At 42.2% G+C, this 23,338-nt stretch overlaps 1 protein-coding gene across 1 annotated transcript in view; it reads left to right on the top strand.

The window, feature by feature from the left end:
- Positions 1–489: 489 nt before the first annotated feature.
- The window catches only part of KCNIP4 (potassium voltage-gated channel interacting protein 4), a 1,115,920-nt gene continuing 1,093,071 nt past the window's right edge, over positions 490–23,338 (top strand). Inside the window, exon 1 of the mRNA XM_073237778.1 lies at positions 490–702. Within this exon, the coding sequence (XP_073093879.1) occupies positions 642–702 (61 nt within the window). The 5' untranslated portion in view covers positions 490–641. The remainder of the gene's footprint in view (positions 703–23,338) is intronic.

The following is a 23,338-nucleotide window of genomic DNA, read 5'->3' on the forward strand; positions in this document are numbered from 1 at the left end:
AGTTCTAGGAGTTCTGGCGCTCTGCCCGGTTCCGGAGAAGGACATCACCTTGCGTTTCCCTTCTGTGTCCTCCGAATTCAGCCTAACTTTGTGCAGCAACAGCTGGAGTCTAGGTGTCCACGTTTGGGTCCCTGGGGAATCCGGCGGTGCACTCGTGGCGAAGGCCTGCTGCCATTGAGCCCCTCCCCAGAGTCAGGCGCCGGCAACTCTCCGAGGGGCTGCTGCACGGCCCTGAGTCGCCTCCCGCTCTGTCCCCACAGCCACGACGCCGGGCCCATTCCCCTGGCTCCGCAGCAGGTGGCAGGGGCGGGGCCGCAGAGGGCGGGGGGAGGGGCGCGCGACTCTGGGCCGCGCACCCCGCGCCGCCTCCAGGCCGCCCAGCTGCCCCCAAACCGCTCCCGCCGCCCGCGCGCCCCGCGCCCCGCGCCTCGCCGCGCCCCGGGCGCCCCCCGCCGGCCTCCGCCCGCACCTGCAGCCCGCTCCGCGCGCCCTGCCCGCCGCCGCCACTTGCCTCTTGCTCCCAGCGCCGCGGACGCCCCGGGCCGAGCGGCGAGCGCGCTCCGCTGCCAGCCCGTCCATAGACAGGAGCTCCTGGCCTGCTTGGCTCTCGAGTCCCGCTCCTGCACCCTGCGTCCCCCAAGATGAATGTGAGGAGGGTGGAAAGCATCTCTGCTCAGCTGGAGAAGGCGAGCTCCACAGGCGGTAGGATGCGTTAAGCATGCGAGCGGGCACCCCACTTCCACCCGCCTTCCCTCGCGAGCTGAGACGGGGACCCCTTCCTCTGCTGGGGACGCTTGTGGCCTTTGGTGCATGGGGAAATCACCCGGGCGGGGCTGGGTCGGGGAGGTGGGAGCGGCGGGAATGTGGGTGCGAAGGAGAGGGGGTGCACGCAAGGTCCATATCGGGGAAGAAGAGGTGTTTGAAGTGTGTGCTAAACTCGCAGGTGGTAGGGTCCCCTGTGATCCTGTGCCTACTTTTGCCTTCTCTGAAAATTTCCGATTGTTTATGCATCTACCACATGACTGCAGACCACACACCTGGGGGTAAATGAGCTGAAATAGTATTGATCCTCTGCCTCCGCTTTTCCTTTATGCTCCCTAACATTTCTTCATTAAAACTGTTTTCGTCCCTTGGTAATAATACAGACGGAATGTTTCCCAGGTCAGGTTCTTCAGCGGGAGCGTATGTCTTGTTTTATTGCCACCTTCAGTTTAGTGTGTTCGGAGAAAATGGTCCTCAGTGACACTTGGAAATAATTTATATACAGTATAGCCTTGGGAGGGTATCGGGCACTGTGTGCAAGGTGTTTGGCTTTCAGAATATCATGCGTTTTGTGAGAACAGGAAAAGGGCTGGTTCTGATGAATGTAGTGGGGTCCGTAGTGAAATAGAGATCCACTCCCCACCCCCAAGTGTCTTTGGTTGATTCGATGTGTTTTCAGATGGCTCCGGTGTGTACAGTATTTTAGAGTAGCCGTAAATAGAATGAAGATGGTTGTAGGAACATGGGAATAGTAAAGAGTTGGACGTTTCCCAGATTATATAAAATGAGGGAGGGGGTCACACATGTAGCTATAGCATAGCTTGGTTTACAGACTGAAAAACTTGCCCTTGAGGGCTCTAAGTTGCAAGGAAAGAGGTACTTATATTTTACTGTTTATATCCAGGGAAATGGCGTCATCTCAGAAACTTAAGTCTATCACTCTGATTTGGACTTTGAAAAAATAGATACTTTCTCTTCTTTCTGATAGTTAAGGTGCTTGTAACGGGGGACACTAGCCTTATTTGAGTGTGAAATTTTAAAGTCTTGGAAAGTCCATCTTATAAGATGGAAAAAAGTAGTATGACCATTAACTTTAAAGCCCCAAATTTAACTTCTACGGATGTTCAGTTCTGGCTTCACGTCTGGCAACGGTTCTCACTCCCTATAATCCCAGTGTGTCCAGGATATATCTCATATGAGACAAATTTTCCAGAATGGCATTTTAAGTGTAGAAGGCTGAGTAGGTGATGAATTCATGGATCTCTGTCTTTGCAGTTCCTTTAACTAAAACTAGGGGAAAGAGCTAGCTGTCCTTTTAGGAACTGCACCCCTGCACAAAGGCCGCGGCAGGAACTCAAAGAAATCGATCAGGTTGTAGCAACAAGAGTGTGGGTGGCTGGGTGGCTTGCATTGTTTAGCAGCTAAGTCTTTAGTTGGCCAGACAGGGCTTGAATCAGTATGTCCGGTCTCTTCACAGTGCCACAGGTGGCCATAATCTCTGTTTGTCAGATAAAATCAGAAAGATGAATTCACACTGGGGAAGTAGGGTACCTTTAAAAATAAACCTTTCCTACCATCTCTAGAATCAGCATGTGTTCATCACTCATTTAGAGAATAGAAAGAAATTGATTTGTATCTTGGCTAAGGTGAGATCGCGAGTGAGGAGTTCTCTGGCTTGAATGGATTTGACACCTGTTTCTTGAATTGTAGTCACTTGTTTTTAGAGTTAATTGTCTCATGAGAAGAATGAAGGAAAAATAGCTTGGAGCATCTTTTTTGTTCTTCTTGTTATTGTTTCAAGGTTAAAAATAGAGAACTATCTCCGAAGGATGAAGTCTTATTTTCACCAAACATATGCTTTAGTACTCTGGTTATTTATGCTCAGATGTAGAGTGGACTTCACTTGTCCTGAGATGAGAGAAGATTGTCATTTTAAAATTTTGCTTTGGTTCTTGTTTTAAAACAATAGCTCCTAACCTCTTGCTTCCTTGCAAGTAAGTGGGACATTGGCATAACTTCTAACCTGACCATGATGGTTTTTGCTTGAATGTAGGCCCCTTGGACGAAGGTTTATGAAGTGATTTAATTGGGACCTAAACAAAATTTAACTGGAGGATCAGACTGAGAGGAATATACAAAGATGAGAGGGAAATCAGGAATCAGAGGTGTGTGTTTGCCTTATGACCTGACTGTAGAGCCGGAATTCTCTGTAAAGTGTTTGCTGAGAGACAAAGGAGAAAGCCACGTGAAAGGGCAAGCAGGGAGGAAATGTTGGAAAGACGGGAGCAAGGGTTGAGTTGCCTTGATAAAACTTTATATAATAATTGAGCAAAAATGTCCATTCCCTGCTCTCCTTTCAAAACCTAATTTATTTAATGTGCTAAGTGATCGATACCACTTCTAAGTGGCCATAATTGGAACAGTGTTACTGCTACAGAGCAGGAGAATGATTCAGTTGTAACTAAGGACACACTCCAGGGACGGTTTCTTATAAATTGTAGTGCTCTGTTTTACCCTCTCAACAGCTTCCGTATTGAACCAAAACCGTTCCAGAACATATTTTTCATGTCATTGTCTATTCCTATCCTTTTGCTCCCCAGCTATAAAATCTAACATAATCCCTCTACCCGTGGAGAAACAGAGGGAGATGATAATTCAACAGTATATTTGAAAGAGAATCAGAAGTAAGGTCAGAGGGGAAAAACCTACAAGATTATTTATTGGTGCCCTTAATATGTGCTGGCTAGTTTAGGGATGGCTGATGCTATGTGTGATAATCTAAAACGAGAAGTGGGGAGGGAAATGTATGTTTCAGTTGTTCTTGGAGGAGGTCATTGAGAGGATGTGACCACTGCTTGACCCACGACCCGAACCTGGGCAATTGGCAGCTCCTTTCCAGTTCCTCTGTAACTTGGAGTGTACGTGCAGCCCACCAGTCTCATAGCTGGAGCTGTTTCAAGGACACAGCTGTGAGAGAGTAAAGTGTTGTTTGTTGAAACCATCTGGATAGTAAATGTGCCTGAACCCAGTTAAGGTCTCTATATATACTTTTAAGATTCTGCCCGGCAGGTACAGAGATCTTCTTATCTTGTGGGTGCCCAAGACAAGCCTTGCATATAAGTTCCTGTCCTTATTAAACTTGCCACCTACTAATCTGGAGTGGCCTGCCTCTTTCTTCACTTTGTCTTTGCCCTCCTTGTGGTGGGCCGGTTTTAGATTTCATCCGGTGAGCTCCTGAGTTTGCAAACCAGTAACAGTAGAATGAAAAATCTCTTCCACTTTGTATTGTTTGATGGTTGTATTAGTCTGTTTTCTTTGTGTCATTAAATATGAGAAGATACTGAGCAAATAATATGTTGAAGTTTTAAGATTCAACGATCCTCTGCTTCTCCCCGCCGACCCTTTTTTTTTTCTGGCCAGTGCCTGTGCAGTTTCATTAAATAAGGCTGTGGATGGCTTGAAAATGAATGAGCCATGCATCAGAAAATCTGTGCCAGATTTCTGTCAGATCATAGACCAGTAGTGGTTGAATCTTTTGAAGATATATTTTGAGCTTAAATTTATGGTCCTTCTTACTTTGTTAGTCTTTTTTCTTTTGTCCTTTTGGCTGTTTTCCTTGTCTTAACTGGTTTTCTAGAACATGTGGGTAATATTGCTTTCCAATATTTCATGACAGATTGTGCTTCTTTGTTTAATAGTCTCTCTTCTCAGAGACTTTGTGAAGCATGTTAAAGTGTGTGTGGGGTTGGAGGAGGAGAAGATTGACAGAGTTGGAGGGAGGGGGAATGAATGCTTAATTTATTCAGTGGGCCTTTACTATCCTTAAAAATGGTTTAAGGTTATATAAGTACACCTGTCACTGCAAATGTGTTCACCCATGGGCATTGAATCACCTACTTACTTTTTAAAACTGTTCATTTGGTTAAAGGTCTTAATGGTCTTTTCTCAACTTACATCATGCTGAACCTTCTGTAATGCTTCATGCTGTTTATCAGCCCTGCTTAGAAAACTATGAACTCTGAGAGCAGAGCTGTTGGGTTTTGCCCACTACTGTATGCCCAGCAGCTAGCATGAAGCCTGATATGTAATCATTACTCAAAAGCAGGTATTTGTTGAATGAATGAAGTCTCTGCCCTGGCAATCTGTGACACTGTGTTATCCTGTTTTCTCTGACTTCTCTTCATATCTCTGTTTCTGATATTTCTTCCTTTGTTCATTTGTTTAAGTTTTCATAAAGTTCTGTCTTAATTTATCTTCTCTTTCTGTACTGTCTCCTTAATCAAACTGTGCTTTTGATGCAACTTACCTTGATGCCTGGGTCACCATAAATATAGCTCTGGCCCCCTCCCTTTCTAAAATATCAGATGGACAGTTGCATGTTCTGCTGTCAGACCCATCATCAAGTTTTAGTAGCATCTCAAAGTCAGGATGTTAGAAAAGATATGTCCTTTCTTCAAAGAACAACTGTCCAAATTTTGCTAATGGTGGCATCATTGTTTTGAAACATACAGTTAAAAAGAAATAAAGTAGAAGTATCACTTCTGTATGGGACTTCTCACTCTGATCATTTCCTCCCCTTCCATGTGGAATCAGTCATCAAGCCTTATTGATTCTTTTCTGGCTTCTATGTCTAGCTCCTCCTCCAGTTCTCTTTGTATGCCCAAGGTTATGTTTTTATAATTTCTCAAGCCATCATGGTTGCCTGCTATTTGCTGCTTCTCATTAAGTGCCACTTCCCATTCAAAACCAACCAAATTTACTAAAACCTGATTCGAGTTAGATCATTTACTCCTGCTAACTCTTTTCATGCCTTCCCATTACTTATAGAACTAAACAACTATTCCCTTTGCTTGAGAGTCAAGGATTCCATAATATAGTGACATCCTCTGTTTCAACATTATTTTCCATGACTTCTAGGTCTACACCTTGACCTGCTAAACTGGACTGTTCTCTAGTCCCAGACATATCTTATGTTATAGCTACTGCTCAGAATGAACTTTCTGCCCTAACATTGCCCTTCACTGAATATTGCTGAATGTTCAAGATTGAACACATCCTTTAAGAATTATCTTAAGTATAATGTATAATGTCTTTCTCATTTAACATTATTGATTTCTCCCTCCTCCTTCCTGAACAATTATGTTTTGAATTTTCACTTACTTTAACCTATAACTGAATAATAAGACAGACGAGACTATACATATTTGTTCCATTTTCTGCTATTAAATTGTAATTCCTTGATGGTCTCATATATGGATTAACCATTTTTGTACCCCTGGTAGGTACTGGCACGATGATTCACAAAAATGTATATACTTAAAACATAGTCAATGGATTTAAACCATGTTGCCCAGTGGTAGACCCATCAAAGATCCCCAATTGAAATTTACATTTGGTTGCTTGTTAAGCCATCTGTTGTAAGTGGCATTCTTTTTTTGGTTCCCTGTGTGTTGCATTCAGTGGGCCTGGCCTACAGGATAGCAGCACAACGCCAGGAGAACGCTCCTGGGCCCTGTGCATGCTCTGGCATCCGTAGTACCTGGCTATGGGGGTTGATGCTGTTTCTGAGGGACTTACTGCCCACCCGATGTCCTCTGTGTATTTAGAGCAATCGTCAGTGTCATCTTTGGCTGTTGTTGCTCTGACTCCCTCATTCTGTCTTCTCTAGGATCAGTAATGCAAGGGATCTCCAGTAAGTGATTATCACCCCTCTAGGTTTCCCTCTAAATAGAAGAGTGGAAAGATTAGTTCAGTCCTGCCTCCGAATCATGGCTGTGATTGTCCATGCTAGCTGAAGTTTCTGTTACAGAGGGTGGCCCTGTCTAACATTTCCCAGGCCAGAGCCTAAACAAATAGCTGCACCACCTCATTTACCATCATCTTCATCATTATCCTCTTCAGATGATAAGTCCTCTGATTATAGGCTGTGGAAAGGAATGGGAAAATTTAAGACTGAGACATCATTCAGGGTATACATACCCATTTCCTTAGGTGCGTTTTCGTTCATGTCAGACTTCATAGAGAATGAGGGAGGCGATCAGGAAGCAAAGAGAAATCATGGTAGGGGCTGCATTGGGAGGAAATTAGGAGGCAGGTGGAAACTGGCAGGGCTGAGATGAGGTGAGCTTCAGCTCTTTACTCCCACCACTGTGGTTGTGTGCCTTCTTGCCCAGTCTCTGGGCTACAGGAATATATACACATAGACAGATAGCATCAGAACATTTAAAAAAGGAGAGACTCTCAGTGTTTAAACATAAAACTCTGATAATCTAAGGACTAATTTCAATATGGATATAAATATAGAATTTGCCATATTGAGCACTTGGCCTTCATGTCCATGTTAAGGGCTGATTTTACTTGCTGAATGAACACAGCCAGTGTGGTTGAATGGCTCTCCCATTGGAAACAAGGTTGTCCTTTTAAATACCCTTGGGTATATCATCGACCTTTTAGAAACTTCTTTTTTTCTACATACTCTATTCTGATTATTTATTTAGGTAAAAATAAATAATCAACCCATTTTAGAACAACAGTTCATAACTTTTTGTTTACCTGAAATTTGGATTGGCTTAGGGAAATGTCCCCCCATGGATTCAGGCAGCATCTGCTTATGAATAGTGAATACAAAGTCTTTGGGGAATTAGAACTGGCATTTTTTTATAGGTCTTTTCTTTAAAAAAGATTTGGACCAAAAATAGACTTTCATCTCCAGACGTCAACACTTCTTAATATTTTGAAGGATCTTTTGAGTGAAGCAGTTTATTTAAGAAATGACATTATCTGCAGCCTAAATGAAAGTCAAAATGTTGTTTGAGACAGTAACTTCTGCAGTCGAATGACTATGCTGACACTTTTTTTCTCATATCTTCATTGTGACACTGCCCATTGTTACAGATACTAAAGTGTCCCTATGAGTGTCCCCCAGTATTACTATGTCATCTTTTTTTTTTACAAGGGAATAATAGATGGCTTCTAAATATCTTCATAAGTAAAATTGGATTAAAATAACACATGTAACTGTTCAAATGATCTGTATGTCAGAATGGGTATTTTGATAGGGGCTTTATTTTGGGTTGTAATTTTTTGTACTTCATTAACATGAGAAACTACTTGCAAAAAAAATGGTCTATCCCATGCCATTTATCCATGTTTTGTATGTGGTAAGTGCTCCAGAGATGTGTTGCATGAATAAAATATATTATGATTATACCTAAAGGTAGAGATAAACTCTTGTGATTTAACCCATTCTATCACTATGGAAAGGGATTCTCAGATCTTTTTATGTCTGCAGGGGAATTTGAAAAAGAAAATAAAACAGTAATTTAGAATTAACGGACACTTCAAAAGTAACCCTGTTCAATCCAGTCCTGAGAACAAGTTTAATTTGGAGAACCTTTAATTTAATTTAGAAAGGTGAGAATATAAAAAATAGCCATTGAATATAATGTTTCTGTTTCTGTTTCTTCATCTAGAAAATGGTGGTTACTGCATCCACTCATAGATTGATTAAAGAGATGGATTTTGTAATGATGAAAGAGGATTAATTCAGCAAATATTTACAAGGAAACTACTTGGTCCTAAGATGAATGAGGTGTAGAGTCTGCCTTCAGAGCACTCACTGTTTATTTAAGAGTATTGACTACGTATACACCAGGTATTTATAGTCAAGTAGGGGAGAAAAGAAATAACTAAATATGTATATTTTAAAATACCTGTTGCCATAACAAAGGTAAAGAAGAAGTGAGATGGATGTTGAAAAGCGGGATTACTATCAGTTGGTATAAATGCCATTCGTTTTTGGGGGGATGCAGTGAAAGCAATCAGTGATGGTGAACTTGACCTTCTGTCATTGGGGATATTCCAGAATGAACCTATCAGAAAGTAGGCTGAACATTCTACATTCTGTTGCCCAATTTCTTCCTGCCTTCTTTCTGTTTTTCCATCTGGAATATGGGTTTATCTGTCAACCACTCAAAGACACTGTTATCTAAGCCATTTTAAAGATTTTTTTTAAACCTGTGATGCTGGGAGTCTATGAAGAAGTGTACTCTTTTCATAAAACATACATGATTTTGTAGCTTGGAGAGTATAAGATGAGTAATAACTTACGTTTAAAGATAGTCATAAAGGAACTGGACATGCCCAGCTGTCTTATTGCCAATTTAAATTATGTTGTAGTAAAGCAGAGGCATTTCAAATTAGTGTAGGATTTTTCAAGTGAAGTAGAATATCACTGTAATTTTTAAATTTAATTTTGTAGAATCAATCATTTATTATATCTGACCTAATATTGTGAGTGCTTCGGAAAATAAGATTCTGCTAAACTTTTCTCACATCTTTTTCAAGTATTCTTAAATCACTTTTTCCATTTCATTTGTTTTCCTGAACTCCCTTTAATTTGAGGCCAAGTCTCTTCCTACTGAGATGCTTAATATTATTGCAACCTGTTCCCCTGTCCCTTTTCTCTCATGGCTCAGTTTCATCATCATTTCCTGCTGAAGTTTTGATCACTAAGTTGAGTTGATGCATACACTGAAATACAGGTGTATTACATTAATTTGAAGGTTGTGGGTGGGAAATCTTGGGAGACAAGTAGAAAACAATGGGAGTTGAGAACCAGGCATTGAGTCATGGAAAAACGAAGGTGGAGACTGCAAAATACAGCAATATGCAGGGACATGGAAGGAGAGAGTTCTCTTGCCGTGGATTTGTAGAATAAATCCCCTTTCTGATGGAGTGTTGTAAGCCAGTTTTCAAAAAAGGCAACAGATGTAAACTGCAAAGCTGGAAGGTAACAAATACTAGCATTTCTGATGTGATTGAAAAACCAGATTTTCAGCTAAACCTTATAAACCCTCCTAGTTAAAGTTGTGGCTGTAGGTCCCAAATGGAAATCAGTCGTTAAAAATACCCTCAAAATTGTTTTTTCATCTTTCAGAAGTACTGACTGTGAAATTTGTCAACAGTGCATGGGAAGATCAAAATGTAGAAATAATTTGTTAAAAACATTGCAATTTAAAACACAAAGCATTGATCCTTGAGTCCCTGAGCATGAGATTGTGGCTTTTCATAACTATTGTTATCATAGAATTTCAGGTCTGAAACAGTGAGGGTTATAAGTTCTGTCTTAATGCAATTTGTGTTCTGATAGTTTTAGAGAGTTTTGAGGATGTTATTCAACAGTCATTCATTTAAAACATGATTACCAATTACCTAATATAGGAGAGATACTGCTCATTAATGTTTTATAAAAAAATACAAAAAGGTGTGTTAGTTGTTTGGAGTATAGGAATTAAATTTTTAAATTGTATCTTCCTTTACCCCAGAATTCCGCTTGATCTGAAACGTGCATTAATTTGCTAGAACATGTTAGCTTACTTTATTTTCAAAGGCACTTAGTAAATACATTCATAGGACCTCCCTGGTGAAGGATATTGGCAGATTCTTGTCTGTTATGAACTAATCAGCTGAAGGAGCGGAGTAGACCTTCCATAATCACATGATTTGTTATTAAGTGATATTGGTTTCTCAGTTTACATAAAATACAAAACAATCCCTACATAGAAAAAGAGTGTAAGCCTATAGACTAGATAATATCACTACTTCCCATACCAGTGGGGGATTTTCCAAATGTAAGCCAACCTATTCTTTTGTCAATACATACTGAACATCTATTATTTGTCAAGTATTGTTCTAAGTACTAGACTACAGAGATGAAAAATAACCCACGGGAAGCCCTGAATCTAGTTAGAGTTAGACATGTGCAGTGGAAATGAGAATGTAAAAGGGCCTGTGACAGTACAAAGCCCAGCATGCTTTGGAAACACCTCTGTGAGCGACTCATGCAGGCTGGATAGGATCACAACGAGCTCCCTAGACTACGTGGGCTGGAAAATGAGAGTGAGGTTTCCAGGGAAAGAAAGCAGGCAGAGTGGTGGATGTTTTAGGTGGGACAGGCTGTGGTTCTAAGGCTGGTACTACGAGAACATGGCAGGAACATGAGGGATCAGTGGGGAGTTCTGTGTGCTGCAGTTTAGAAGGGCAAAAGGGGTAGCAGGGAACACTGCAAGGGAAGCTGGAGAAGTACTGGGGTCAGGACATGAAGGCAGTGGAGCTACTGAGTGGAGCTTGATCACATTTGCACATTGAAACATAACTGTGGTGATGTGGCCAGTGGACAGAAGGGGTGAAAGAGAAGGTAGGGAGGCAGGCTGAGGTGGAATTGCAGGTGACACACACTGAGGAACCAGTAAGGCGATGATCATGGGGTGGGGAATAGAGGGTCTGCGTGACATAATTAGAGGGTAAGACCAGTGGGATTTGATGAGGGTGTATAATTGGGCCTGGGAGAGAAGGAGGAGCCTGGAAGATCTAGATTTCTGGTTTGGGTAACTTGTGGGTGGTGTACATTTACCAAGATGGGAAATAGAGAAGGAGGTTTAGTTCAAAGAAAGTGAGATCAGTTTTGGAACTGTGAAACAGAGGGCCTTCTGCCATATCAAATCGAGATGTCCGGAGTTACTAGGCTGTGCGGTTCTGGAACATAAGAGTGAGATGTGACTCCACAGACAGCGGGAAGCCAGTTGAATTTAGTGAGAAGTGACAGAAGGAGGGGCATTAATTTTACATCAATGTAGGATGCATCATTGACAAGGATGTCATTAGGAAGCCATTGCATTTGTCTAGGCAAAGAACAGGGGGAAATAGAATAGACAAAGAAGCAGGGGGAATAGAAAGGTGGGATGACTGGGAAGGAGAAAGATGGGGACATGGGTGATGGGGAGATGGGTGGTACTGGGAAAGCAAGGAACACTGAAGGAAAACAGGTTTTGGAGGGAAGGTAGCATGTTCATTTTTTGAAATCATTGTTTTTGAAGTGCTGGGAAGGTATCCAGGTCAAACGGTCCCAAAGGCAGTTGGAAATATGAAGTTTGTGCTTAATTGATTTCAGAGAAACACACTTTTATTAAGTATTTGATATTATAATGGGTATTATGAATAGAGAGATGGATGAGGTATGAGGTATGGCCTTCTTCCCAAGAAGCTGGCCATCAAACTAAGCTGGGGACTCAAAGTGGGGAATCGTGAGACTGAACAGGGGACAAAGTCTGAGATTAGAACTATGAAGAAGAAGGTAGGGGATGGATAGTTGAAGAAATTGAAGAGGAGAATACTATGGAGGTCAGTGCCTGGCACATAGATGACCCATGTTAGTCAACTAATGCAGAATAAAATAATTTCAAAAAGCCAGAGCTAGTTAATAGAGTCTGCTGCTGCAGGACATCAGTGGTGGATAAAGAGTGTGGTCTAAGACTAAGATTCTGGAGTCAGAACTAAGATGCAGATACTGAGTCTGCTACTGTGTGACCTTAGGAGGCCTTGTCGCCTCTCTGTTTCTTAGTGGTTTTATGTGTGCCTAGGACATTCTTCTCCATACACTCCATTGGCTTGCTTCCTCACTTACTCAAGTCTCCATTAAAATAATCTCTTCCCAATGACTTCATCTATTAATCACTTACCTGTGTCTCCCTAGTCCCCGACCCTTCTTTCCTTCTTAGCTTTTATATATTCCTTCAAAGAAAAAAAAATTCTATATACTACATTATATTATTTATACATGTTATAATATTTATACATGCACTATTTATATATACATATCTATATTTTGTGTCTATTTATTTTTTACTATCTTCCCTATTAAAATTTACTCAGATGTATGGTGAATGTTAAATCAATGAAGAGAACCCATTTTGACAGACTGCATGAAGGACTAGCTGAACTAATGTTTATAAAGTGCTCAGTGTGGTGCCTGACAAATAGCTAAGGCCTGGTAAATGTCAGTTGTGGTCATTTTTATAATTACTTTGGCCTGAGAAAAAGTCCTTTTCATTCCAAGGATGGGAAGCCAGCAGAGTGGTGAGACTGGAGCCCGTGGGTTGTTTAGAAGGGGGGATTGTGAGGAAGGGCCCTCGCCCTTGGGACAGAGTGAATCTGGTCCCCTAGAGCAGAAGTGAAGGGGAGGCCCTCTGGGTGATCTGCTCCGGAGGAGCCCGTGGGAGAGAGGGGCTGCGAGCTGGGCTTTGAGTGACTGGGGGGTTGAGAGAGGTCGCCACCGTTTGGTGGGTGGCGTGTAGGATTTGTGAGGACAGTAGATGGTTGTTGCAGAAGTGTGGAGGCTGAGAAATGATACTGGGGAGAGTCTGAGAAATGTGGATTTTATCCAGCTGATAGGAACTCAAGATTTCTGAGAAAGATGATGGCATAGCGAAAGGGCTGCCGTCGGAAAATTGGCTTTGTCTCACTGTAAATGGAAGATTAAAGTGAGGGGGGTGTTTGGGTGGAAAGGTCAGCTGAGGGGACATTGCAGCTGTCCAGACAGTAGGTAGGGATGACCAGCTTGGGAGGCCCATCAGCGGGCGAGGAAACGAATGTGGCGCATCCCTGTGGCCCTGTGCATGGTGTTCTTGCTGAGTGAATGTGGGTGTGTGGTTAGATGGGAGGTGGGGCAGGAGCGGCACCAAGCTTAGGCACCTAAGCAGCCTCTGGCCTCAAACTTTAGGGGCTATCAAGGCTTTTGCTAATGGGGGCAGGGAGCTCTTACCCAGAAGACAGAAGAAGGGGACTGCGTGTGTGTGTGCTTGTGCAGGTGTGTGCATGTGTGAGCACGTGTGTGTGTACGTATGTATGTAGGATCAAAAGCATTGAGTTCAACATTTTATTTGGGGTACTACAGGAATACCCTGGTTACAAGAACACTAGATAGTTTAGAATATCCTTTTTATTGATAAGTAAATGGAGGTGCAAAGGAATTAAGCAACTGGCCCACGGCCCTACAGCTAGTTACTGGGTGAGTGGTGACGTTGCTGAAGGCTGTATGAATAATACACAGCCTGGACTCTGTATTCTTATTCTGCACTCTCCTGCCTGGACAGGGCAGGGCCAGGGGCTGATGCAGAGCGGCACTCTGGGCAGCCCTGAGGTTGCTCTGGGAGCTCTGCAGATTCAGTGCTTCTTGTCCAGCTTGGTGGTGCATAGGGTTAAAGAGCACGTGAGCTGGAAAAGCTCCCTGTGCATTTCTAGACTGCATCCAAGGTAAAGATCCAAAGCTAACATCCAATCCAAGTGGTCCTGCGTGGGAAGAGGGAGCCGTGATATCCAGCCTTAGGGGTTGGGAAAAAGAACCATTAATGCTTGAGGGGTTTGAATGGTAGTGGAAATAACCTGTAGGGACTCCCTGAGCCTGAGTTGAAGGGCTGATCGAAATGACTAAGGTGGGCAAGCTAGCACCAGGCAAAGGTCTGGGGCGGGCTGGCATTGAACTGCAGTGCACAGGAAAGCTTTCTGTAGGATGTATCTTATCCCATGCAGATGGGATAGTAGAAAGCATTCTACTTCCAAAGCTGCCCTCTCTGCCCCTTCCACTGCTTGATCCTACATCTGTGTCTCCAATGCACCCTGTGGACACTGGGCGCAGGCAATCTTGCTGAGACTAACCAATTGAGAATATATAACATTACTTCAAGCAGTGAACTCCAGCCATCCTCCATCCTGCCAGAGTAAGTCATGAATCCTTTTAATATTGTTCCTTAATGAATCCTGTCTTAATTAATTGTTTGGTATTTGCCAACCCGGGGTAAAGAGACTGTGCACGCTTCTGGGACCCACAGGGGCATTCAAATATTTGTTGACCAATGGATAATGAAGTTCCTTTAAATGCAACAATAAAAAAGCAGCCAGATACTGTTATTATTATTAGGTAAGCCGCATAATTCTGCTATCATGAAATGCAATAGGCAAGCGCTTAAAGGAGCTCAAGGGAGTTCTTTCTCTCTCTGGGCCTCAGGACACACTTCCTTCAACTTCCCTCCAATCGCATTTATTTAGCATGTGTTATAAATCAAACATTATGGTGGGTGCCTGGGGGATACAAATGCCTTCCCTGTCCTCACAGATGGTTATCAAGGAAGAAAGGAACTTCAACAATGCATTAGCTGCATGCTGAGAATATCTGAACAATGGATAAAGGATGCTCTAGGAACATATGGGAAACATTGAATTAGGAGTCAGAAAATAAGTCCTAAAGGAAGTGGAAATTAAGTTGATACCTGAATGACACTTGGAGATAGACAGGAACAAGAGTAGAGAACATACTTGAAGAATTGAGGAAAGTCTGACAAAGAAAAGCAAAGATTGACAAAGGACAATGCCAAGGAGGTAGACAGGGCAAGTGGTAGGGAGTTTTAAGTTTTATTAAGAATTTGGATTTTATTGTTAAGGGCAATGAGAAGTGATCAGAGGTTTTAAGCAGTGGAACAAGGTGATCGAATGACCTGTTTTGGCCTTGGTCACTACGTCTAGGCCTGGCCCCTACCCTTGGCAAAAGCCAAAGGCAGTTATGCCTGTAGTCAGCAAACTGTTGATGGCATCTTTGCACTGCTTGCCTTTGTGGGGATCTGGAATTATTTTATATTCTTCTCTACTTTTCTTTTTTTACCATTTGTCTTTTCTCCTCTGTGTTGTGTAAGCTCCAGAATTTGATTTTGATCAATTATTTAGAGCTCATTGTTAGCCATTGGGTGTCAAGGGCTAGGGCAGCAGTCTCCAGTGTTGTGATCTTGTACTCCATCTGTAAAAAAAACAAGTTTTGAGCATTACAGATTTCATCATCAGGTATACACTGTACTTTCAAAAGATGTGTACTAATTATTGTAAAGCTTGGCTTAATTTCTTAGATAAGAATAAATATGCCACAAATACATTTGATCTTACTAACCTCTTAGGCAAGCATTTCTATTTATCCTTGATTAGGCTAAGGAGAGAAGTCTAATATACTAGACATTAGAGCCTGGAACAAAGCAGGGAATGGCCAAGAACTATCCGCAATATGCAATTTTATCAACAGTTAACATCCATGTGTTTATGGTTCACGTCTCTGAACATCAAGTGTTGACAGACGTAAGGCCACCTTGCAGTGCTGTGACTAAGTAGGCATCATTCCTCAGTACTCTAGGCCAGTTGTAGCTGTCACGGTGTCAGCTGAGAACTTCTCTGCATTGTTCATTCTGTGCTTTGTCCCAATTTATTTCCAGCACATTCTGCATTCTGAGTTTCTCACTGTTCCATGGGTAATAGTTGGGCTGGTTCCAGGGAAGCCTCAGTCTTTCTCTACACATATTCAGAGATAACATGACACACACATGAGCCAGGGCCTGATACATTTGAAAAGGCCTCCAGGGCAGGTTACCAGCACTAACATGTGGGCATCTTCTCACTGAAGCACAGAGAGCTCGTCTGTCGTGACCTCGATTCATAGATCAATGCAGTGTGGCTGGCGCCTGCTGACCTCTGGAGAACCTGAGGCAACATTGTTCACCAGCTGTAGTGTGTAATTGCATACCCTCTCCTGGAAAGGTTCCCAAGACCTTTGGAAGATGGGATAGTTTTTAATCAAAAACCATGCAGCCTCAGGTATTTAAAAATCCTATAGTATGTGCAGATTTGTGGGCCTGGTGCTCATGGAACTGCAGTGACATGAAAGAGATGGAGGTGGAGATGATGACCTCCACTAACCTGTAAAAGCCACCAGAGTCAGAGGCGTTAACAGTTTTCTGACAGCCTTACTAATGTTTTAAACAAACATCTCCAAATCATACCTCAGATTTTTTTATTGCAATTCAGTCCTCTGGAATTGAGACTCCGTGAGTGAAAACACTGTCTGTTTTGTTCACTGTGTGTCCCATATGCCTTGAATGGGGATAGTAGACTCTCAATAGTAGTAGACAGTCAAATATTCATTGAAGAATAAACCATCACAAAAACTGAGCTCTTACTTACTGTCCATTGGGGAAGAGGGAGAAATGGGCAAGTGAGTCTCAGATCAGTATGATTTAAATGCTCAGAGGCACGTGTGCAACATCCTGTGGGACCAAATGAGTGGACACAACTACCTGTCTGGGGAAGTTAAGGAAATCTTGCAGAGGAAAATGGCATCTCAGTGGGGTCTGGAAATGTGTGGAGGTTTGTCTGGCAGAGGAGAAAGAAAGGGATTCTGAGGTAGGAACAACAGCCTGTGCCCAGGTTCAGGTTTTTGTGAAAAGTCAAGCCCCGTTCAGGGAGCATGAGAAGGAGTCATGTGACCCGAGTAATGGCAGTGTGGGGAGATGGTTCCAAAGTGAGGATGGAAGGTCGGTAGTAGTAGGTTGTTTCAGATGCTTGCAGACTGAGGAGTTTAAGTTAAAATCTGTAGGCAGTGGGGAACCATTAAAGGATGTTAAGCAAGGGACTGAACTGTGTTTTGGAAGGAAATGATGGAGGTAGTGCCATAGGGATCAAGGGGACAAGTTGCAGACATAGTGCAGACGATGTGGCCTGGGGACCTCAATTAAAGCAGTGTGGTGGGTAGAGAAGGGATGGTAGGCTTTAAGAGATGGTAGGCAAGTGGAGTCAGTAAGTCAGCAAGCATTGGAATGAAGGCAAGAAAAGCAGGATCGGACAGTAAGTCCATGTGTCTAGATATACCCTTCAGCGAGAATTCCTGAAGATAGGATTGCTCTGGGACTTACTGGGGTGGTGATACTGGTAGAGAATGTAGGAGAAAGCCAGTCGGCAGTTGCAGGAGTTTATCTAGATCTCAGAGGGGCTAGAAATACAGACTTAGGAGTGTGTGCGTTGCTGGCAAAGCCACGAGAACAGTGGCAGGTACTTAGGGAGAGAGCAGAGCTCAGAAAGGGAACACTAGGAGACAGACTAAAATTAAGTGACTGCACCAGGGTGGAGGCACTAGCAAAGGAGTCAGAGATGGATCAGAGAGGGAGGTAAAAGGAATGGCAGCCAAGAGTGGTGCTGGGGATGCCAAGGGAGGGAAGCTTTTCCAGTACTTGGTCAATTATCTTAAGTGCTTTGCATGGTTAAGTAAAATGAGAACTGAAAGTCTTTGGCAGCTGAGAGGTTGAAGCAATTTCGATGGGGGCAGAAGCCAGATTGCAAGGGGTCTGGGTATGAGTGAGGAAGTGGAGGCAACTCTTTAGGGAATTGAATTGTGAAGGAAAAGGGGTAGAGGGAGCAGTTGTTTGAGGGAGTACCTGCTGGCAGATTCATTTTGTTAAACAGGAGAAATACGGGCATGTTTGTAGGCATCGGCCTCGTTAGGGCAGCGGCTCGGCACTGCAGAGCGATGGCCTGAAAGCACAATCATGAGAATCATTCTCCTATTATATCATTTTATCATCACCGTACCTTGATTATACCGTAGAAAACACTGTGCCGCAAGGCAACTGTCGATTTCAATTTGAACTGCTTACAAACATACAGGAAAGTATAGAGAATGATCAGCATCTTTGATACTCTACCCAACCCAAAACTGGTAGTTAAAAATTTCACAAAATGTTTGCTTCTACCTCCTTTACCTGAAAATAATGTATTAACAATAAAGGTGACCCTCATTTTGTCACCCTCTACATTGCTTTCCTATCACCTCTCCCCTGCAGTTACTACCACTGCTGTGAATTTGTTGTCTATCCATTCAATTGACTTTGACATCCTGCTATCTGCACGTGTAGTTGTGTATGAACAGTGCATAGTATATTTCATGAATGTCTTAGTCCATTTGGGCTGCTCTGATGAAATACAAGGACTGGGTGACTTACAAATAATTGAAGTTTATCGCTTATAATTTTGGGGGCTAGAAGTCCAAGATCAGAGTACATGTTGGGGTAAAGACCCTCTTCCAGGTCATAGACTTCTCGCTGCATCCTCATGTGGTGGAAGGGGCAGGGGAGCTCCCTGGAGTCTCTCTTCTAGGACCACCACTCCCATTCATGAGGACTCCACTCTCATGACCTAAGCACCTCCCAAAGGCCTCACTTTTTAATATCCTCTCCTTTGGGGGTTAGGATTTCAACATATGAATTTGGGGGGGGGTGCTGTGACACAGATATTCAGACCACAGCAATGTGTGTTTTTTTAAATTTACACATATGGTATATGTTAATATTTTTTTCACTTAACATTATGTCTTGGCAATCTAGCTGCATTAATGGGTATAGTTCATTTTTGATGGATATAGTTCATTTTTGCCTAAGGGCTGAATATTACTGTTACTGCTATGTTGACCTCCTTTTAAAGACTGAGTAATTTTGGGCCAGGGATGACTTGTTGTTAGTATCTGTATTCTCAGTGTCTAAATATTTATTGAATGAGTAAGTGCATAAGTAGACAGATGGTACTTGGGAAAGGGAATGAGACTTTTGTGAGACAGCAGGGAAGAAATTAGGTTTCAGCAGGACTTCATGCTCCACAGGTTATATATTTTGTGAAACAGAGGGAGTGCCATTTTCTGAGAAGAAGGTGGGGATATGGAGCATGATAGATTTATAACTTTATATTTATAACCTATAAATGTAACATAATTATAGAACTTTTAGGTTAGTGGTAGGGGGGATATTATCCCATATAGTTACTATTTCTACAAGAGCCATATTCATTACACTCTCTTCATTTTGAGTTTGTGAATGACCAGAACTAGCAAACACCAACTAGCTTCTGAAATACAGATTTGTTTGCCCAAATCGTTCTCTCCTGTGTCCCTTCAGCACTGGGTAGAAATGGTGGCTTGTTCTTTGAATACAGAGCCTTTCATGATTTGAATCCATCTTAAAGTTTCTGGAAAACATTCATCTCGTTGTCACTTGAACTCTTATTAAAGATACTTTTATGCTGGATGTGATGAATTGGGCTGTTTTGTATAGTTTAATCTATTTTGTATGTTTATAATCCACCACGGTTTAGATGCAAGACCAGTGTGAAGTTTCCCAGTCTGTGTGCGAATACCCTGAAGCCATTCAATAGTGCCCAAGGCTGCGAGGGTGTTTGAGGGCATTAGGTCTCGCCAGGCCAGCCTGAGTGTATAATTCACCACTGATACAAACTAGAGGTTTATTCTCTAGATTTGAAGGGAAAAGAAACTTTAATATGTTTCAACTAATATATATTGGATGTCTACTCTGGACTAGGCATTCTTCCAAGTGCTGAGTGGGCGGGTGGAGAAAGAATCCAAAAATGAAGATCATCTTCTTGCTATATTCATTATACTTGCAACCTACATAAGCAGACTGGTTGAAGAGGGCTTCATGCTATTTTGCCCCAGTAGGTTTCAGCCCTGTTTTAGAGCATCTACGTGCAACTATAATAGATTGTCTCATCCACATCCCGAGAGTAACTAGAATTATCCCCATTCTACAGACACAGGGTCTGAGGCTCTGAAAGGTTGAGCAACCTGCTCCAGGTCACACAGCAAGTGTCAGGCATGTAGAGGCCAGATTTAAGTCCATGTCCATCCACCTCCAAAGCCTTTGTTCTTGCTACTCTTCATTCTATCTCCTCAATTTATATAGAAGAGTAATACGCCTGCCACCTTAACTAGAAACAAGGTCGTGTGAATCGAATATCAAAACCTGAAAATGAAAAAGTAAATTGGTACTTTGTCCCTCCTTCTTTAGCTACAGAATTGTAAATAAGCTATCTTGAAATATTGTCGAGATGCCCTGCCTTTGGACTGGGTATGGTGTTAGGAGGCCAGGATTTGGGGTGCATGTCTCCTGGAGCTCCTACTGCTTGCTCCGAAATCCTCGGCCCCTCTGTTCAGGTGCTTCCATTCAGTCCCTGCTCTTGGAGAGTTACGAGTGTTACCCCTCTTCCCAGAGAGTTTTAGGAGGAGAGGTGGAGTGTGCCCCTCAGAGATCTGTTGCTTTGGGGTGGTAGACAGAGGAAGGGCCCCCCCAAAGACATCAACATTTTAATCCCTGGAACCTGTGGCTATGAGAATTACATGGTGCAGGGGTTTTTGAAGATGTGATTAAGGTATGGACCTTGCTATGGAAAGATTATCCTGGTTTATCAAGAAGGCCCAACCTAATCCCATGAGTCCTTAAAGGTGGAGATTCCTTCCTGGCACTGGTAGAAGAAGCTATCACTAGGGAAGAATGGTCAAATGCAGAGTTACTGCTTGAAAAGTGGAAGAAGGGTACCTTGGGCCAAGGAATACGTACGGGTGGTGTCTAGAAGCTGCAAAAGTAGAGTGTGTTCTTTCTAGAGCTTCGAGAAAGGGCACCTACCAGCACCTTTATCCTGTGTCATACTTCTGGCCCACTAGTCTGTAAGGCAATAACTGTGTTGTATTAAGCTACGAAGTTTGCAATCATTTGTTATAGCAACAATAAAGAATGAATATTGATCCTATGGTTATCTGATTATTTCACTAATGTTCTAAAATAACATAAGCAATATATTTAGGGAAAGACCCTTAAGAATATTATTGACCTTTGAATAATATGGGTTTGAACTGCATGGGTCCACTTATACATGGATTTTTTTCAGTAAATACTGTACAGTATTATAAATTTATTTTCTTTTTCTAATGATTTTGTTAACATTGTCTTTTCTCTACCTTACTTTAAGAATAACTTATATAATACATACAACATGCAAAATGTGTGCAGATTGACTGTTTATGCTACCAGTGAAGCATCTGGTCAACAGTAGGCTATTAGCAGTTAAGTTTTTGGGGAGTCAAAAATAACATGTAAGCATCCCTAACCCCTGCATTGTTCCAGAGACAACTGTGTATGTTTTTTAATGCTTCTCAGCATAACTCTTAGAGACAGTCCTTAGACTCATGCTAATGAGCACAACTTTGATAGAAAGAGGTGTGTTCCACCCTGGCCTTGAACTAAACTTCTAGGAACACAGACCGATTCATTCTTCCAGAGTCTCACATTTTTTGGTAAAGTGAGATTACCACGAAGTGTAGGATTGGTAACTAAAGTGTTTATGCTGGTGCCTGACACACATTGGCTATTTATCTAATGGTCATGATGATGAAGATGTTTGAGTGTTGGATTCTTATCAATTATTTGAATAGCAAAATCAGTTTATGGGATTCCACAGCTGGACTCCTGGGCAAAGGTGTAATTTGTCTCCTGTGAAAGCTAAACTTTCTTCTGAGAAATAGAGGAGAAATTTTACCTGGTAGTCATGTTCAGGCTTTGGTGCAACACTGCCTTGGTTTAAATCTCAGTTCCAACACTTATTACTTTGTGACTTCATTGGCATCACCTGTTAAGTGGGTTAACAATAATAAAATGAACCTACTAGGTGTGAGCCAGAATTATATGAGATAACGCATAGACACTTATAGCCATAGCCATTACCCAATAAGTATTGGCTATATATAGGTCAAGGAACTTCATGACTACCTTTATCAGTCAAAAATAATGATAAATTTATAGAAACCTCTTCTAACTCATAAATCTTGGCTGACCACATATCCTTCAATATCATAGAGCTGAGTCATGATAATACCCATTTTAAAGATTAGGAAATTGAGGATCAGTGATCTGAAATGATTTGCCTAAGGTCACACTAAGCAAAAATGGGCTCTGACCTAGGTCTTCGAGCTGCAGCACCCCTATTCTCATTTATTAAGTCAGCACATTGCTTGAGTATGAACTATGTGCCGAAATACTATGTAATTTGCTGGGATGCAGCAGTCACTCAGACACAACCTCTCTTATCATGAGGCCTTTAAATATAGTGGGTTTCTAGATACTAAAACAAATTATTCTCATGGGTGTTCCCAAAGAAAGTTCATGGTTGTCAGTAGAGACTTTATCAGGGGAAACTAAATCTGAAAAATAACATGTAATCGAAAGGAGAAGTAAGAGTTAGGTTGGCTAAAGGGGATGGAGGAAAGGAATTCCATGCAGGCGTGAGGTTCCGGAGGCTGGAAATGAAGTGGTACCTTTGAAGAGCTGAAAGAAATGCAGTATGACTGGAATGAGTGATAGGGAGAAGGGTGAGAGGTGATGAGAGAGAAGTTAGAAAAATGCATCCTAGAGATAATTAAACGCCATCTTAAGGACTCTTGGCATTTTTGTAAGGGCAGCAGAAGTTATGAGTGGAGTAGCATGATAAGATCCATATTTAAAAATGGAACTGGTTGGGGAAAACAGATTGTAGAGAGGTGATGGTGGAGGGAAGGGGAGACCTTAGGACAGTATCCTGAAGAATGCTTTCCTTGGTGAATGTGGGGGACATTGTTTGAAATTACAGCTAATCTACCCCAAATCCAAATTTGTGGAGTCAACACTAGTCCTTATGAAACTGATACAGAGGATGGTAGACTGCTTCCTGCAGACAAGAAGAAACATTGGTTTTCTTTTTTTGTTTATAACTTGTAGGCTTGACTGAATTTTATAGAAATTTGCTAATAATTAGAAATTGTCCTCCTTGTCTGCAAAAACAGTTTTCAGCTATATAACTATTTAGTCAGAGAAGCTTATTTTTCTTTACTCAGCAGCAAAAAGTGCTTTCTCTTGGAGAATATTAGTCTCTACTGGTTTTCCTGGTATGTGCTATGTTGACACGTAAAGTTGTTGGTGTAATGGCAGAAGAATCTGCATTGTGCTGGAGGAAGACCTGCTCGTCCATTGAACCTACACTGTCTCCTGTGGCACTGTGGGAATAACTGTTTGCTTGCAGGCAGAATTCTGGAGTTGCAGAACAGTCATGACCTCAGGTA

This window comes from Manis javanica, chromosome 5, assembly GCF_040802235.1.
Source record: "Manis javanica isolate MJ-LG chromosome 5, MJ_LKY, whole genome shotgun sequence".
Lineage (NCBI taxonomy): Eukaryota > Metazoa > Chordata > Mammalia > Pholidota > Manidae > Manis > Manis javanica.